Source organism: Caenorhabditis briggsae (assembly GCF_000004555.2).
Source record: "Caenorhabditis briggsae complete genome, chrII, whole genome shotgun sequence".
NCBI lineage: Eukaryota > Metazoa > Nematoda > Chromadorea > Rhabditida > Rhabditidae > Caenorhabditis > Caenorhabditis briggsae.
In genome coordinates this window covers 7,924,502-7,942,818 of record NC_013486.2, presented here as the reverse complement: position 1 = coordinate 7,942,818, position 18,317 = coordinate 7,924,502, and the positions used below count along the sequence as shown (strand labels likewise).

At 41.1% G+C, this 18,317-nt stretch overlaps 7 protein-coding genes across 7 annotated transcripts; 5 read left to right on the top strand and 2 right to left on the bottom strand.

The window, feature by feature from the left end:
• Nucleotides 1-948: 948 nt before the first annotated feature.
• On the top strand, nucleotides 949-3,595 carry CBG02977 (the record flags this gene model as incomplete). Its single annotated transcript, XM_002631142.1, has 9 exons — nucleotides 949-1,122; nucleotides 1,572-1,657; nucleotides 1,815-1,913; nucleotides 2,086-2,155; nucleotides 2,202-2,407; nucleotides 2,452-2,578; nucleotides 2,624-2,718; nucleotides 2,764-3,400; nucleotides 3,449-3,595. 9 exons carry the CDS (start codon nucleotides 949-951, stop codon nucleotides 3,593-3,595), a joined length of 1,641 nt encoding a protein of 546 aa, XP_002631188.1.
• Nucleotides 3,596-3,736: 141 nt separating this feature from the next.
• Nucleotides 3,737-4,638, bottom strand: CBG02976 (the record flags this gene model as incomplete). Its single annotated transcript, XM_002631141.2, has 5 exons — nucleotides 3,737-3,860; nucleotides 3,905-4,208; nucleotides 4,257-4,363; nucleotides 4,403-4,514; nucleotides 4,560-4,638. 5 exons carry the CDS (start codon nucleotides 4,636-4,638, stop codon nucleotides 3,737-3,739), a joined length of 726 nt encoding a protein of 241 aa, XP_002631187.2.
• A 285-nt stretch (nucleotides 4,639-4,923) lies between these two features.
• Nucleotides 4,924-6,304, top strand: Cbr-sdhd-1 (the record flags this gene model as incomplete). Its single annotated transcript, XM_002631143.1, has 3 exons — nucleotides 4,924-5,070; nucleotides 5,120-5,232; nucleotides 6,127-6,304. 3 exons carry the CDS (start codon nucleotides 4,924-4,926, stop codon nucleotides 6,302-6,304), a joined length of 438 nt encoding a protein of 145 aa, XP_002631189.1.
• A 277-nt stretch (nucleotides 6,305-6,581) lies between these two features.
• On the top strand, nucleotides 6,582-8,189 carry CBG02979 (the record flags this gene model as incomplete). Its single annotated transcript, XM_002631144.1, has 6 exons — nucleotides 6,582-6,668; nucleotides 6,715-7,082; nucleotides 7,127-7,286; nucleotides 7,334-7,426; nucleotides 7,472-7,540; nucleotides 7,590-8,189. 6 exons carry the CDS (start codon nucleotides 6,582-6,584, stop codon nucleotides 8,187-8,189), a joined length of 1,377 nt encoding a protein of 458 aa, XP_002631190.1.
• A 170-nt stretch (nucleotides 8,190-8,359) lies between these two features.
• On the top strand, nucleotides 8,360-10,621 carry Cbr-col-83 (the record flags this gene model as incomplete). The annotated part of the gene is made up of 4 exons (XM_045242329.1): nucleotides 8,360-8,624; nucleotides 8,771-9,012; nucleotides 9,943-10,137; nucleotides 10,229-10,621. 4 exons carry the CDS (start codon nucleotides 8,360-8,362, stop codon nucleotides 10,619-10,621), a joined length of 1,095 nt encoding a protein of 364 aa, XP_045092154.1.
• Nucleotides 10,622-13,478: 2,857 nt separating this feature from the next.
• On the top strand, nucleotides 13,479-14,411 carry Cbr-cey-1 (the record flags this gene model as incomplete). Its single annotated transcript, XM_002631146.1, has 3 exons — nucleotides 13,479-13,493; nucleotides 13,770-14,270; nucleotides 14,319-14,411. The coding sequence occupies 3 exons, from the start codon at nucleotides 13,479-13,481 to the stop codon at nucleotides 14,409-14,411; spliced, it is 609 nt and encodes a 202-aa protein (XP_002631192.1).
• A 676-nt stretch (nucleotides 14,412-15,087) lies between these two features.
• Nucleotides 15,088-18,136, bottom strand: CBG02982 (the record flags this gene model as incomplete). The annotated part of the gene is made up of 6 exons (XM_045242328.1): nucleotides 15,088-15,333; nucleotides 15,390-15,482; nucleotides 15,530-15,604; nucleotides 15,671-15,783; nucleotides 16,852-17,293; nucleotides 18,026-18,136. The coding sequence occupies 6 exons, from the start codon at nucleotides 18,134-18,136 to the stop codon at nucleotides 15,088-15,090; spliced, it is 1,080 nt and encodes a 359-aa protein (XP_045092153.1).
• Between the last annotated feature and the right edge of the window lie 181 nt (nucleotides 18,137-18,317).

The following is an 18,317-nucleotide window of genomic DNA, read 5'->3' as shown; positions in this document are numbered from 1 at the left end:
TTCTTGTTGGATGTCCATCTGAAAAAGGAAGAATTTGACAATCGTACGATTCTGTCTTGACATCTCCTAATGCCGGGAAATTTATTATTTTTCTAAATCGCTCATAAAAACATAGACCTAAAACGTTGCGGTGAAAGACAAAAGGGCAAGAATGACCACGAACTACTATGCAGTGATAACCAGTTTTCTACCATATGATAGTTATCATCACTACATTTTTTCTCTTTCTATCATAGTTCATGATCTGAGAATATTTCTGGTGATCGCACGGATCATTCTTATCTTTACTCCATCAACACGTGCAGCAGGTCGTCGTCATAAAATCAGCGAACAGATGACGTCTACTGGGGGGAGAAGAAGGCTTCAAGTGTTGTTTACTATCCCGCAACCTATTCAGCTGATTTCTCTGATACGCAGATGTCACAGATAGAAACCGATACCCGCGTCAGCTATCAGATCAGATGAAAGATGATGACAGTTCTATCTGGTGAGGGGTGTTCTTCGACCCCAGTTGTTATGCACTTCTGCAGGGGACGTTTGTACTTCCTTCTTTTCAAAACAATACCTTCTTTGCAACTTCCAACTGTTCGGATGCATACGTGACTGCTTCCACATTCGAGAATGACTTCCAGAGACCGTCACAAGCGATGATAGCGAACCTGCAAACAGAACAATATTAATCGAATCAAAAAAGTAAAAAGGCTTTCCACAAATGCGGGGGTGACCTATAAAAATCGGCATTTCATTGTTCGTGTTTTTAAAAAAGTTTTCTCTAGATCTATCTTCTCTTCTTCTTTTGCGGGGCACCTTTTCAGCCACATCTTCGAGTATCTCGTCTAATCCAATCGATGTCCATGAAGTGTGCTCTATCTCGCCCATGTTTGTCTCTGGTCTCGCGCAAGCAGAGAGCCCTCAGTCCAGCACTTTTCTCTGACCTGCTAAGTCAGAATGGCCAGTCATTTATCTATTAGGAACAAGATGTCGATCGATGAGAGTCTCGAAGATGAGGAAGTCGAGGAAGTGCCCACGGCTCAGACTACAATCACCAGTTACTGTTCTAGTGACGTTATCAACGAAGTTATGAATCCGCTGATCGAGCAAGGTCTCAAGATTGATAAACAAGTGAGTCTTTCTTTCCGAATACTTTTCCCCTGATCATAGTCCATCCGCCTGAATATCCACGGAATACACAGTATATCTGGTGTCCAGTTATCTTTGCTTTTCATTTCGTTGCCATCTTCCGTTGGAATTTTCCAATGAACTTCAAAATTCAAGTTATTCGTTCGAAGGGAGTCACCGAATAAAATAATATAACAGTCGCTGGAGGAGACGGCACGTGTGATAATGTCAAGAAAGAAGGGAGGAGGCGGCTTGATATCCTATGACTAAATGACCGTAACACCCCGATCGAAAGACGAATAGAATGGGGGCGGTACTTGAATTTCGGTATCCATTGGTGGTCCGTAGGCGAGAAAGGGTATAATAGGAATGAAAAGAGGATAGATTTAGTTTCTTCGACCATGGCCTCTTCGGCCAAAGTTACTCCAATTAAAGACCTTGCTCATCTTGAGGAAGCCGCTCATCATGAGGAAGACAATGTATCCAATGACAAGATCAAACTTGAATCGCTTTTCGAAGGACTCGGAAGTTTTGGAAGGTGAATCATTCTTCTTTTTTTGTAATTTCAAGAATTCGGTATGACAGTTTTTAAACCCAACTTTGTAGATTCTTGTGAATTCTTCTATATTCTATAACAATATTTTAGTTCACCACCCAACCAAAACAACCTACAGTAAAGACGAATTGTTTTTCAGATTTCAACAGATCCAGTTCATTCTAATATGTATACCAATCGCCTTCGTTTCCATGCATGTGATGAGTTGGACTTTTGTCGTCTCATCAGCAAGAAGGATGTAAGTGCGACGATCACCAGTTACCACGTGTTCACTTTACTATCACCAAAAATGACGTCTTCTAGTCTGTACTAACAATGTGTGTGTCTGATCTGTCTGACCCTGTCAAAATATTACGCAATGTGTTTTCTTTGGGTACAAACAATCACCAAACTGTTTGCTGATGTTTCAGATGTAATGGAACCAACGAAACAATTTTCGATGATGGATGCAAAGAACGGGCATATTCGGCATCCGACCGGGTAATCACTAATCATAAGAAGCAAAGTTCTGAATGAATTGTTTCAGTGGGAAATGGATGGAGACAACGGGTGGATCAAAGCCACTGTACAAGCAGTATATTTTATTGGACAACTTGTTGGATCTTTTACTTGTGGTGTGATGGCTGACAAAATCGGAAGGAAGAAAGTACTCTTTTGGTGTCTAGTGCTCCAAGTAGCATGTGCTCTTTTGCTGATTGTAGCCCCTACTTGGTGGATTTACGCTATTCTCAAGTAAGAGGAAACATTTTGTTCTTCGACTATTTTAAAGATTACAGAGCTGGAACCGGCTTTTCTCAACCTGGAATCTATGGAGTTGCAGTTGTGTTAGGAATTGAATTGGTTGGAAAACAATACCGTAGCATCATTGCTGTCATTGCCAACGTCTTCTCCGTTATTGGAGGGGTATGCGTAATTTTTAAACGCTCTGATTACCGAAAAAAATTTTAGATGGGGCTGGCTATTCTGGCTTACTTCATAGTAGACTATCGATTCCTCCATGCTGCAATTGCCATCCCATCACTGATTTTCATCACCTACTACTGGTAAGGAATTAAAGATGGTCAATATTTACTGATTCTTAATTTAAGGATCATTCATGAGAGTGCTCGTTGGTTGGTTTCTCAAGAAAAATACGATGATGCAAATGTTGTACTCTGTGCAACAGCAAACTGGAACAAGAAGACAGTTCCAAAGGATTGGGCTAACCAAGTCGGGAAGAAAATGGATGTAACTGTGACCAAGAAGAAGGATACATTTGGAGTAATCGATCTGATTCGAACTCCGCAAATGAGGAAACGAACATTGACTAACTTCGTCATGTGGCCAGTAACGACTATGATGTACTATGGAATGACGATGAGAAGTGATGTAGGCGGCGGAAGTCTCTTCGTGACTTTCATAACATCTCAAATCATGGAACTTCCGGCAGTTATTATAACTGCTTTGTTAATTGACAGACTTGGAAGAAAGGTCATGTATTCTGGATCCATCTTCCTCGCAGGTCTGCTTCTTCTTGCCAACTGGCTGACACATGATATGATCCCACATGAATACGCAGTAGTGATGCTCATGGTTGCCAAAGGAGCTGTCTCTGTTTCCTACACTGTTATGTACACATACACATCGGAACTGTTCCCAACTGTTATTCGTAACACTGCCGTGGGATGCTGCTCTACCATCGCTAGATTCGGAGCTATTACAGCTTCATTCATCGCATTTTTTTTGGTTATCCATATTTCTCATTTGGATCACCTCTGACTTTTTTCATTTTAGGTTGACAAATTCGGACGCGTCGTCATGATTGTTCCTTTCACAATTTTGGCCATTTGTGCCTCAATCGTCTCGTGGTTGATGTTGCCAGAGACAGTCAACAAACAACTACCGGATTCAATTTCGGAAATCGAAGGCAACAAAATTTAACTGATTATTATATCATCTACAAGCCGTTCGACTCAAATTTTCACCTGCTTTAACCTCGTCATGACTATTCCAAGAATATGTATGCACATAAAGTTTTTGAACCGATTTTTTTCGTTTCGTTTTGCTTTTAAACAAAAAAACTCACAAATCATTTGAAGTGAGTGTCAATTTCTTCAGATCCGGAGTGCTGATGATTCCGAGAGATTTGAAGGGCAAATCCCCGATAGATCTTGACACCTCGATGATTCCATTGATTCTCCCATCTCTGCGAAAAATAGTTGAACAACGAAAGTTAGATAAAACAACTACTTCACTGTCGCTCCAGTTTTCTGAATCCGCATTCTTTCGTCGTGAGCCATTGGATTATGGTCTACAGTAAGACACACTGGAGAAAATGAACCATCATCCTTCTTGCGAGCCACAACCACTTTGCTATCACCGATATTCGCTACGTAGACTACATTATTCAGAATTATCATCGTTGTAGCGGTAGTTCCATCCTTCCACATTGGTTTGTTTTGCTTCGCTAATGCCAGAAATTCATCGTCCACCGATTTGTATGATTCTGTGAAAGACTGTTTCAGTGACTTGGTCATTGTAGTGAAATCGGAAGCTGTAAGTTTAGGTTTTTCAAAAATATGTACACCATTTCAACGTCTACATTTGTCTAGTTTTTCTTTCACTGTTTTACCCATTTGTCTCTGACAATGTTCGGAAGCACGTGGTCCAGCATGACCGTCGAAAATGGCAAAAAACGAAGAACGAGATCTGAAGCGGTTGTTTGGAAAACGGAAAATTAAAACTTACAGAAATTCTTTGTCAGCTCCTAGATCGAATTTCGGTTGCATGATGTGAGTATCTTGCATATCCGATCGTTCTCCTTTTCGACATCCGTATGCTGCTGGAGTACTGTAAAGTTCTGAAAACCGACGTTTGCGATTATAATTTTGTGAAGATTTCGAACGTTTGGTTTCTTTCGATTTCTTCGCCTCTTCCGCTTTTTCGATTGGTTCATCGTTTGCGCTTCTTTTTCGGTTTTCCATTATGCCAATTTTCTCAAGACCTAATTTCTTTGAACCTTCAGCTTTGCTTTCAGTTTTGAACTTCCCACCAAATTAAGTACGCGACGTGCAAAAGTTGCATTTCAGCTGCTAAACAACGCGCGGTAGCGTTATTTCGGAGTGTCGTAGGCACCGCCGAATTGATTTTGTGACTTGTTCTCTCTCGTTTTTGTGTGTTCTCTGTTCAGAGTGCTTTTCCCTAAACTTAATTTAACTAAGAAAACAAATCCTCATTGAATACATTTGTTTCTATAAGAAAAGTACAGGATGGCTGCCTCTCTCCGTCATATGGCTCACTTCCAAAAGGCTCTCCTCGTAGCTAAAACAGCCCCACGACTTTCTACAATCGTTCGTGCCACTTCAACCTTGAATGATGGAGCCAGCAAAGTTCCGGACCACTCGATGCATTTCAAGGTAGATTTTTTTCCTCTGTTCTGAAAATGATAACCATCAAAAATTCTAGCTCGAACGTCTCTGGGCCGTCGGAATGCTCCCAATTCTCCCAGCATCCTACTTCATCCACGGACCAGTCATGGATGCAGTTCTGACTGTCGCTCTCACTCTCCATATTCATTGGTATGCTTTTTTCCAGAATTGCTAATTTTCCGGCTATATGAAAAAATAGCCAATGGCATATGGGGTTATTCATGACATAAAAAATGTGTTTCTGTATTTTTTAAACACAAAAAATGAATGCATGCATGCGGAAAAATTTATTTCATGTATTTTTTCGTATTTTTCTGTAATTAAAAAACAAATCATGCATAACCCCAATAAAAAATATGCTATTTGGAATGAGTTTGAAAGCAAAATAAAATAAAGTTTTGATCTCATGAATAACTTCATTAAGCTCACTTGGGTTCAAGAGACCCCGCAAATTCCGGGGAAAAAACCGGGGAAAGTGGGCGGAGTCGGGGGCGGAGCCTAAAATGCAACCCTGGCACGGTTTTGCCGCACGGGTTTTCTGCACATTTGGACACGGTCATGAGGGAGTGGAGCCTAAATTGCAACCCTGGCACGGTTTTTCTCGTCTCCGCCCACTTTCTCCGATTTTTTCTTTCCCCGGAATTTGCGGGGTCTCCGGGTTCAAGCGATGGGGTCAGAAAGCGCGCCCCAGCAAACTCGTAGGCCAGAAGAAATTTAATAATTTTAAAGTGGACGCGGGTTTGATCTAGATCATGATCAATTTCTTCAAAATCAACTGGTTGCAAGGCGCGCTTTTTCGCTCTTCATTTAAAACTGTGAAACTCAGCCAATGAAATTCGGCCGCGAATTCAGAATTTTTCCTAAATTTACTGGGGCGAGCTTTCTGACACCCTCGCTTGAACCCAAGTGTAGGCTTTCTTCTAAAAAATTCAAAAAAAAAATTCACTAATTTTTATCGGACTCATGTTTAAAAAATTTTTTTTTACAAAAAATAGCAATCGAAATATGAAGTCTTGAAGAGTGTTTAATGTTTTTCTTCTACAGGGGAATCCACGGAGTCGTCTACGACTACGCTCGTCCATATGTGATCGGAGAGGCTGCTGCCAAGGCTGCACACATCGGAGTCTACCTCATCACTGGACTCTTGCTCGCTGGTCTTCTTCACTTCAATACCAACGACGTCGGAATCACCAAGGCTTTCGAACTCGTCTTCTCTCTTTAAGCTGCCGTTGAGAAGAAGAACCGATCTGTTTCCAACCCATCCCCGTTCTGTATTCCGTTTTTTCTTCCATTTTTTTTCGTTTCGAAAATGTAAAACGTCCCCACCCACCCAGATTTAGTCCCGAGTTCCTAGTACGAATTTTAATGTATATTCAAATGAACCGTTCTAACATCATCAACTTTGCGATATAAATGAACTCTATGGATCAATGTATTCCAAAATTATTGAATTCGTCTGAAGACTTAAAACTAGTTGCTAGAAATCAGGGAATATTCAGATGGTCCATTCTGAAGAGTATAAAGCAAAACGGTTGGCAAGAAAGCAGCGTTTTATGCAGCAAGCCAAGAAGAATAATGTTTTCAAGGTTTAGGAAAACATCTGACTTTCGAACTAAAGGCATGTTCTTACAGGCTCGCCGTCGAAATAATTTCTCGAGAAGGCCAAATTATCACAACGGTCCTCAAAACGAGAATAGCTATGAGAAGGCTCCCAAACAGGACAGCACTGCATTGAGACAACGTGGATTCTTCCAAGTGCTCCCGACAGATGATCTGCCAAGTGTACCTGAATGTTCACATGGCCCATGTCTTTTGTTTGAAAAGAAGAATGGACCAGAAGTCGAGGAAACATTTTTCTCTTGTGCGATTTACAGAAACCAGGACGAATTCTGTGATTTTAAACTGCAGTACAACAAGGAAACCGGGGAAATTGAAGTGAAGGAGGGAGAAGATTCTGAGAAGAAGAAGAAAATATTCGGATACAATCGTATTCCAAAAGCGTTAGTTTCAATTTTCCATAATCTTCGAATTTTCGTTGTTTTAGTCTCACTGAAATGAAGCCAACCGACACAGTTCTCTACTGCAAGGATTGTATCAATGTGTTCGCAAACAAGCATGAATGTGTATGTGAACCAGTTGAGAAAGAAACACTTGCCAAACCAACGAACCTTCTTCCTCCAGTTAGTGAACAACATGGTGAATCAGTGAGTCTATTTTAAAATATCAATTTCCAACTTTCATACAACTTCAGCAATTCTTCTTTTCTGAGGAAACCCTTGGGGTGATTGTCAAAGCTGTGGAGAAGTCCAAAGTGGACGGAATCCTCTGTATCGGAGCTCCAAGAGTAAGTGGAACAGAATTAGCAGCTTTACTACGTTTTTGTTTTCAGATTTTCGAAAATATCCGTGCCCGCCACCCAGAAAAGAATGTCTTCTTGTTAGATTATGATAAGAGATTTGTAAGTTTTGTTGTTTTATTCAACTTAATTTTTTATAAAAATGTTCCAGGCAAAATTCTTCCCCTCGAAGCAATACGCTCAGTACAGTATGCTCGTAGATCATTTCTTCGACAAAAATGCAGAACCAAAGCTAATGGAATTCTTCCAAAACAGCAAGAGCGTTCTTCTCATCACTGATCCACCTTTCGGAGTGTTTATGGAGCCTCTTCTGAAGACAATCGAAAAAATGAAGCAGAGATTTGTATCAACTGGAAAAGAGATCACCTCGTTCTATTCTATGATCGTTCTGCCAATTTATATCCGCAAATATGTGCTTCATGACAACTTTTGGATGTCTGACTATCGCGTGACTTATGTTGGACACAAACTTTATCAATATCCGGAGAAGACAATTGTCCGATTGTTCACCAATTTGCCAAAAAATTGCATTGATTTGGAGAAGGTTGATGGATACAAGTTCTGTGAGAGCTGCGATCGCTATGTCACCAAAAACAATATTCACTGTGAACGCTGTGATGCGTGCACCTCGGTTGAGCAAGGCAAATGGAATCACTGTGATCAATGCGATAAATGTGTGAAGCCGAGATACGTGCATTGTGCTGAATGTGAAAGATGTCATTTATATGGAAGATGCATTCAAAAGTATTGAATCTGTTACTGTTATTACCCTTATTGTTTTACATTTGATTGTTATATTTATCACTTGTTGTTGTTTTTTTTTCTGTTTCCCTTTCATCATCTTCCCACATTCTATTGTTCTTGATCCTACTACAAAAATCCAATCGTTTATAAAGACATTCGTCTACCAGTTGTTCAGAAATGCTTCAGGCACTTGTAAGCGCGCATTCGAAGTGTTTTTGTGAAATTCCGTTATTTGTATATCCTCTTCTCCACACCGTATTCATCCCTCCAACCGCTTCTTCTTCTCCTCCGTACGCCCGTGATGACGTGGCAATGGACGGAGAATCAGGAGATTCAGTCTCTCCGTTGTGTGACTTTAATTTCTATCGGCATCACTGTAACTGTTCTGATACTTGGATTAGTTGGCGGCGTCGTTCTGTTCTCGAAGACTTATACATTTCAGGTTATCTGAATTCTGAAGCAGCGTAAAATATTATATTATACATTTCAGAATGCATTGGAATACGAGCTGAAACATTGTGTCTCAAAATCCCATGACTTATGGGACACTTTAGCTCGGGTAACTTTACTTAAAACTAGTATATTCAGAATCCACGGGGGGTTTTTTCCAGTTAGCAATTGAGAAAGGTGTTGCAAGCAGACGAAAAAGGCAATTTTTCCTGGATTACTGTAGCGATGTATCCCAGTGTGGAGCGCCAACGAACTGTGGACAAGAAATCGGATGCACCGTGCATGCCGTTCATCAATCAACTGGATGTGCAGATACTGGATGCTCACATCCAATTCAGCCAGTTCAGCAGCCAGTGGAAGTACAACAGATTAGGCAAGAAGTAAGTACAGTAATTCTAATACACTAATTTCTGGGTTGTTTCGAACCCCTTGAAGTTCCAAGATTACTGTAGATAAAGAAAAAAAAATCGAACCTAATCGAACCTATTTCACGGGGTTGAAACAGGGTACATAAAATTTGAATTCTCAGTGCTCTTGGGCGCGTTGCGCCGCGCGGCGCAACGCGCCCAAGAGCACTGAGAATTCAAATTTTATATACCCTGTTGCAACCCCGTGATAGCTATTTATTATTCGGGTACAGAAAACTAGAGCTGTTGTAGAGAAACGCCGGTGACCGTGAACGGAGATCCCACTACGAAAACTACCGTAACCTAAAAATATTTATTTGTTCAGAATTCCTTTTTTTTTCTCATAATACGGAAATAATACGGAAATCGAGAAAAAAACCATACATACAAAAATTTTTACTTAACAAAAAAAATCGTTCATTTTTTTCTATTAACCCCGAAAAATTTTTTGAAAAGACAGGAATTCCTTTCTGACAAATTTTCTGAAACCCCATGCCGGGCTTTGGAAATTCTGAAAAAAAAACCTGACCGGCACGTTGCAAGTATGAGAAAAACACATTTAAAAATAAAAATAATTTTAGGTTACGGTAGTTGCCTTTGTGGGACCTTCGGCCACTTCCCCCGGTGTTTCTTTTTTTTCCAATTTTCGTACCAAAATGTTATAGTTATTCAAAAAAAACCTATTTCTGTGTTCTAATAAGAATACTGTAGACCCCTATGCAAAATTCAACTAAATTTAATCTAACCTCTTATACAAAACCAGCAAACATATACCATTCATCTGAATGGTCAATACTAAACCATTCATCTGAATGGTTTAGTTTCGAAAAATTTCGAATTTTCATTGTTGATCACATCTAGCGAAACATTTCAAAACACTTTCTCAAGTAAACAAACCTTCAGCGTATCTGCATCTTCGGCCCTCCTGGCCCTCCTGGCTTCCCGGGACCAGATGGTTTAGACGGAGAGGATGGATCTGAAGGATTCCCAGGCACTCCTGGTGCGAATGTACCCGAACGCATACTTCCCGAGATTGACGACTTCTGTTTTGATTGCCCGCCGGCGAAGAGAGGTCCACCAGGGCCGCGTGGACCAAAGGTACAGAAGGGATGAGATTAGACTGATCCTTACTTGATCTAAAAAATCTGGTCCATCTGTCATGTTTTCACTCAAATCAATCATTTTCTAGGGTCTTCGTGGTTTGCCTGGGCCGATTGGAAACTCAGATTTCTACGTGACTGCAGGTCCTCCTGGACCCCCGGGCCCTCCTGGACCACCTGGTGAGCCGGGAATTCATGGGTCAAGAGGACCACCTGGGGATCCTGGAGTATCTATTCAAGGACATAAAACTGTGGAAGGTCCTGCAGGAGCTCCTGGCCCGCCCGGTCCGATTGGTGTTCCAGGTCAGAGAGGAGCTGATGGTTCTACACGTCACGGTGTCGCAGGACCACCAGGAAATCGGGGAGCGAAAGGTGCAAAAGGACGAGACGGCGGCAGAGGTGCTCCAGGTGCAATGGGACCAGCTGGACCGGCTGGTGAATGCTCCGCTTGCCCGATTCCACGCGTTTCTCCTGGCTATTGAATTGTGCTCTCATCCTCTTCTTTATTTAATATATGCACATTCACTTCTTCCCACCTAATGAACTAAATGAAAGGTTTCCCTATTCTTTGGGTTCTGATTGAGGGGGTGGTTGAATAGATTATCAAAAAAAGAGATAGTGACGCAACCACAAAATGCGACCGAGACACATTTATAGTGGTGAGAAGATGCCCATCAAGAGATTACTGTAGATTTTATCTGAAACAGCAGTGGGAATCATTCAGTGCCCAGACTGGTAAATAGCTTTCAGAACTATTATGCTTGTCTGAGAAAAAAAAGGTTGAGACGCAGAGAAAAAGTGTCTGCGTCTCCACCGTTTGTGTGCTATTTAGGCTCTCCGCTTCGATATCGCTACCGTACTCAGACTGCAAAAAATAGTCTCTAACCTTTTTTTTCTCAGACAAGCATAATATCAGTCCTTTTCAGTTTTTTACATAATACTGTCGCAAAAATTCTAGAATTCGTCATCAAATTCCCTAATATGGTGGTCATTCATGACAAAAAATCTGTTCTAGAACAAGAAAAAACCTGAAATAAATATTGACGCGTCATGACGTTATTCATTGAAAACTCGAGATTTCAAAGGAGTTACAGTACTCGTTCAAAGGCGCATCAGGTTTTAAGGAAGGGTCTCGCAGCGATCTAAAAATATTCTTTTTTCGTTCGTTTTTCAGCACTTTTCATTGTTTCAAGATAGTTTTCAGTTGATTTTTCAGCCAACGTTCCTTTTATTTGAAAAACTTGAACATTTCTTCCAGTTAAAATACAACGTCGGTTTATAAATTCCGTTCAGCTAACCTTCGCCACCTATTCAGAAAAACTCAACGAGCGGCCTCCCAGTCGAAAATTTTATTTCTTTAGTTCCAGGACTTTTCGACCATTCCCACCCATAAATTCTATGAATTCCTTACTGACCCCGTCTAATTTGAGTGTCGTCCTCCAAACGAAAAAACCGACTACGACAAAAGGCATTCGGTTTATTCCCTCTTTCGCGCAGTTTTTGTTTAGATCTTTCTCTTTACATGTCGCAATGTCTCACCTAATTTGTCTCTTTCGTTGGCACTCTCATCCTCTCACGGCTTTTCAGCCTAAGATTCTCGGATAAATGATGCATTATTTAGTCTGGTGCATTGAGCACGCACTCTATTGATCGGCCAGGGGGAGTGTATACATGTGCGCGTGGGGGGAATCGTGAGTGATCGTGTATCCGAAGAGAGTCGAGGTAGAGAGTGCCGCGCTCTTCTTCTCTTCTTTTTCTCTTCTTGTGTTGTGGGGCCAACCCGGGGCCGAGAAGAGATTCGGAGACCGAGATGGTCGAAGGAACGGCGAAATAGCAGAGCGTGGAAGGGCGGACCGGACGGGTCGAGCAGTGGCCTCCCAGTCGAAACTACGCATACAACACGTACCCCTCGGTGTCCATTTACTCCCCCCGCTTTCGATTGTATTTGAACCATTCTCTCCCCCCATCCCCAAATCGGCCTTGTTGTGACAGTGCTCCGAAGGGTCTCATCGTTTTCTCTTATCAACTGTTTATTGTTTGCTCTATCTCACTCTTCTTCTTTGTCTATACCATCATCTCCACTTCTGTCTCTTTCTCATTATTATTCTGATCCTTGTTGCCTACACGGTCGGTGTTATTATCAATGTTGTGGTTTGCGTTTCTGTTTCGAATCAAATTATTCTAGTCTGTGGGTTCCTGTCGTACTCTAATTCCATTCCACTGAATTCCATTTCCAACCTATTGCTTTACCGTATGCCTTCCTACCTAAACAACAAGCTACCAGAAGGACAAACAACGCTCGGCGCTGGTGGCCTGCAGAATGTTGCAAGGTCAAAAGGCATTGCAGCAGGAATCGGGTCAAAAATTTTCGCATCGTTTCGCCGCCCTCATGAACATTCCGAAATCCGCAATCTCGCTCTTTCCAAAAAACAATTGTTTTGTTGTTAGTCGTATGAGTTTTCAGTTTTGAACATTTTTGGTCTTGCTTTTCTCTTTCGAGAATTCCCTTGTGCTCAATTGAACTGGAGACACCCAATCTCTGAAATTCTGGTATCCCTGAAAGTGATTTCACATATTTGGGAGATATATGAATCAGATAGTAATTAAAGATGCTCCCAAATCCCATCTCCAGCGAGAGACACCCATTGTAGAAGAAAGAAATCTTTTCCTTTCTTGTATTTGGAATGTTGCCAGTCGCTTCTCAGTTTTCAATCTATTCAAAGTTTGTTTAGAATTGAACTTCAACTAAGCTTTTGGTTTAATTTCATGATTCTGTATTTAAATTATGTCCTTTTCTGTGTTTTGAAGTGATTTTCTTGAACTAGATTCTATTCCCCATTATGCGACAAAGTTTCCACATCAAACTCTCTCCAACTAACTCCTCCGAAGCAATCACGCGAAGTTCTTTCAACAAGATGGAAACCCCACGCAATTCGCTGTTTCTCTGCGCACCTCTTCATCTTGAACTTATTGATTACTTGGTTTTTCTCTATTTTGTCAGCTGCGAAGAGCGCGTCCGGCAAAAGCAGCGGCTCATCGTGTACTTCATCAACCAATAACTTTTCTGTTACACTGACCGCACAGGCCGTCTGCTGCTCTCCACTCGTCTCTGACAATCGTTTAATGTTGGTGTCCGCATTGAAAGGTCAGCTTACACTCTCCTCACCACCTCTTTTCGCCCACATTTCTCTGTTCTCTCATTACCGCTAATAACTTTGCTCGTTCTGCATAATGAAATCCCATCTATCTTCTCTTTTAGCGAGGGTTTCAACAAGCGTTGTGTCGCGCCACACGAAGTAACAGCCGGTAACACCAGAGGAAGAACTGAAGCGCGGAACAATGGCCGAGAAAAACGTAAGTTGTGAGGTGCAATGGTCTTTGATTCAACGCTCTCCTTCTTCTTCTACGAAGGAGCACGCGGAATGGGTCATCGGTCAAAGCGACCATACCAAAATGCAAACAAAAAGGGCCTCGGGCACTGAAGAGTTGTATCAAAATGAGTGTTTCGGAAAAGATGAAATACGGGATGTGTAAATGAGACGTTCTCTTCATTTTTCCTGAAATTCAATATTTTCCATACAATTTTATTTTGAGAAGTTCGAATGTGGTAGTAATTCATGTTATTTTCAGGACGTAGCAGAGCAACCAGCTGAGAAGCCAGTGAAGGCAACGAAGGTCAAGGGAACCGTCAAGTGGTTCAACGTGAAGAATGGATATGGATTCATCAACCGCACCGACACCAATGAGGATATCTTTGTCCATCAGACCGCCATCATCAACAACAACCCAAACAAGTACCTGAGAAGTCTTGGAGATAACGAGGAGGTTCTCTTCGACATCGTCGAGGGATCGAAGGGACTCGAGGCCTCTAGCGTCACTGGACCAGACGGAGGACCAGTTCAGGGATCTAAGTATGCTGCTGATCGCGACTCTGAAAATCCAGGACGTGGACGAGGAGGACGCGGACGTGGAAGACGCGGACGCGGTGGAGTCCGACACGACTCTGGATCCAGAGATGCCGAAGAAGGAGGAGCTCCACGTGGCGGTGGCCGCGGAGGAAGCCGTCGTGGCGGAGGTCGTGGCGGAGCCAGATACAACAGCGGAGGCGAGGAGACAGCTCGTGACCAAGAGGTTTGTTTATAGGTTATGATTCTGTTTCAAACCTGAAATTTACTACAGGGAGGAGAACGCGGAGGTCGTGGACGTCGTGGTGGACGTGGACGCGGAGGACGCGGACGTGGTGGCCGTGGAGGACAACAAAGCGATGCTTAGATACTCGACTTGTAAAACTCATAGAAAAACAACTAGGTTTTTTATTTTGTCGTCTTTTTTGAATTCGCTACACTCCTCCATCGTTTCTACACTTTTCCCAAACTCATGAATTTGTAACAGTTATCTACCCTTAAGAAGCACGTCACAACCTGAACCATCTTCGTAATTAAACCATTCTCCTCCCCCTTTCTTTTCGGATTCTCATCTAATCGAGATTCACTCTTAGTTTCTCGCGCCGAAAATCTCTGTAACTCTTAACCAACAACTGATGACTTTCTCTTGCATCCTTCTTGTTTTCTCTTTTTCAGTCCCTCTTCCCGACGATTCCCCACTTACATCTGACATTTTGTTCATATTGGGAATGGTCAGGCATAATATCAACTGCACCCAGAAGTTTTGAGAAACTTTAATGTTCCAGTACACCCCCTCAACTCTCTACAAACTGTTACCATCTTGAAATAGTTGATATACATTAAATTTATTTTCAAAAACGATTCTTGTTGTTTTTTGCTGCGGCTTTTTAAGACGCCTGTAAGAAAGTTCTTACGAAGAACTACGGTTTTAGAAAAACCAAGCAAAAAAAGTAGAATAAATCTATTTTATTATGGATCAGCAACTGGTTTAATATTTATAAGGAAAAATAAGTTAGGGAGATTAAAGCGGTCAATCAGATGAATTATCGGAATCCCTTCAGCTTGACATCGAATTCCTTGCGAATGGCATCCGGGAGTTTAGAGTAGATCTCCTCAATCTTCTTCAGCTTCTCCGATTCAGTTCGAGACGGATCATGCATAATTCGTACTACGCGTTGGAACTCGTCGGCTGCTTCTTTGGTCATTGAGCTCACCGCGCGATCAACATTTCGGCGCTTCTCCTCAAGCTCCTTATCAACGACGTCACGTCGGAAGTTGGTGTACATCGACTGCAAAATAGTTTAGCTGTTTTGAAGGGATTCAATGGGAAATGATCGAAACTAACCTGTCTCTCGTCTGACATTGTTTTCATAAACTCTTCGATTCGTCGATTCTTCTCAACTCCACTCCAAGTGGGATGCTGCACGATTTCGTAGAACTGAATGAAGCTAAATTTAAGAAAAAAATAAAGAAAAAGGAACTAACTTTGTCCTGTTCAGCGACGGAAGCACTTTCTAGAAATGGGGGAATTATTCGAGTGGGGACAGCGGAAGAAAGCGACTGGAAAAAAGAAAGCAAAGTTAAAAAAAAGAGAGAGAGTGCAAAAGAAAAGGAGCCGAAATTTACCTCTGACGATGCTTTTGGAAGAGGGATTCGTTGATCCACCTGATATTCCGAAGTGCTCACTGGTGACGTGATGCGAGGTGAGCTTGATGGAAACGAGGAAGGAAAGGATGAATCTGGAAAAGAAAATAATTGAAAAAAAAAGAAACGGAGAAAAATATGTTTCTGTGGAAACTGACATGATTTATAGACATGCTAAACCATGACAGGTGAGACAGGGGTCCTTTTGAAAAAAAAGACACTAAAATCGGAGTATACGGTGACTACGAAAGATTTATTTCGCCCCCGGCTGTCAGGATTTTTTGACAAGTGAAAACCAAGAGTTCAAGCTCAGAAGAATCTAGAAGAAAGGGAATAGAATCATCGAATCTAGATTCATTTTCTTCCCCCAATTTATTACCAAATATCCGGAGAAATAAATATATTGGGAGAAGAGAAAAAGAACCAATTGAATGCGAAGGAGGTTTACAGCTGTTTTATAGCAGTTATTCTGCTAGAGAGCATTTTACGAGCAATATTGTGGTTGATTCTTCTGAGATCACGGTAAATGAAAGAGAAAGCTGGAAATAAGAAAGTGCGTGAAGTGGGTTAGAATGGATAGACCCAAAGAATAGTTTCACGAGGAAGGAAATTGGGAGAATCAGAAAAAATGAAGGATCGGAAATTGAAGCTCCGATGAAGTTTAAGGGAAGAAAGAAAAAAAAATCGTAAAAACTCTGCAGATTCTAAACTTTAAAAGCAAAAACCTATCTTGGAAGTAAGAGGACATAAAAAGAATAATTCTCTCGAAATTCCGTTGATACACTCGAAGTACCTTTTTTGTACAAGTTTGTCTAAAATAGATATACTGCTCGAAGCCAACCAAGTGCTAATAACTTCCAGAAAGCGAATTAACACTTAAAAGCGGCATGTTCCATTCGGATGAAATTTCAACAAAAAAGTTGTCAACTACAAAATTGAAGCTTAAGTAGCACACTCTGAAATTTTTAGACAAATTGAAAAATTCTAAAATACTTTTGTAGGTCGCTACCGGCTGAGCTACTGTGGCGCGAGATGTGGCGACCGAACGATGGGATATATAAAAGCGGCACGATAGCTGTACGAAGAGTGAAAACTAAGAATTTCATACCGCTACGACACACAACTTCAAAAAAAAACACTCCGAAAAATCTCCTGAGACCTACCTTGTATAGGAGGTTGTACATGAATCCGAGCCATCGGATTAAACTGGAACCTCTGCTGGATTAGATTTTGTGGTTGATTATGCATTGGAATCTGATTGAATCGGGGGCTGAAGTTAGGAATCTGATTCATTTGAAGACCTGGCTGAAGCTGATTCATTTGACCCATCTGACTCATCTGACTCATTCCCGATCCTCCTTGCGGAATTTGCTGACTTGGAATATACGGATACCGAGACTCGTACATATCTGAAAATTTTGATTTTAGCAAAATATTTTCATTGCTCAACTCACTGTTATACTGTGGATACGGTTGATTTGGTCCCAATGGGAATGTGTAGGATTGAGATGAAACTGTGGAAACTAACAAAAGAAGAGGTAGGATTATAGTGACCGTCATCATAGTATTATGATTATGTTTTGTCGTAGAAGCGGATTGCCAAACCTTTATACAGAATTGGTAAGCAAATAATAAGTGCTTCTGGGTGAATAATAGACAGACAACACACTGTTTCAAGTTCTCGTGTGGACATCGTCGATGGTGTGGTATGTTTGCCAATTAAAGATGTATATCTGTTTCGCACTCGCAATCAGGTTTCGGTTGTTCCTTAAAAAGTGGCTGCCAATGTTCCAGGAAATTGAAAGTAAACGAACGGAATGAGAGAAAGCGATGAAGGACATTCACTTTCAGGTTTTTATTGAATAGTACATTCAAATGACAATCGAGTAATGGATATTTGAAGACTCGAAAAAATAGTTCGGGAATGGATTAGTTATCTTTTTTCAACTGTAGCAATTTATTAATTTTACTGGATTAGAGTGAATTCTTGTATATAACCTGGGGATAATTTACATCTAGGGAGCGTCGGATGAATCCCGGCTAGTAACCGTCTGAACGGATCGTTGACAGCCTTTAGATAATCTTGCCGCTAGATAATTTTGAATAAATCCCTGATGAAATAAAATTGCTTGACTCTCATCTAAAATGGAAAGGACTACTGTATATAGGAAAAAAAATCGAAAATGAAAAGGATTAGTGTAGGATCTTGTTTCTAAATTGTATTGGTGATTTTATTGGTATTTTTCCCAGCTTTCGCTCTGAAATCAGAAAAAAGCTCTCATAATTGAAATCCAAGCTCACTTTGCCCCTCCGAATATAGAAATGACGGTTTCTAACCTTAAAGAGTCTATTAAATACCTCAGCAGCCGTGCTGATGGCTGCAATTAATGCTCCCGCATTATAAATATGATTCATTAATGATTCAATTAATCTGACGACATCAATCATTTTTCACGAATGCTCTTTCTAAAACTCCCATTTTTCTATAACTATAAACAGTTCTTATGTAGGAAATGAGCTCATATGAACTATATGTTTTCCGAGGTATTCCCATCTTCCTTTTTCATATTTTTAAAAGAGCTCCCCAGTTTCAACTTCTACCCTCTCGGTCTAACTTTAAAGATAATAA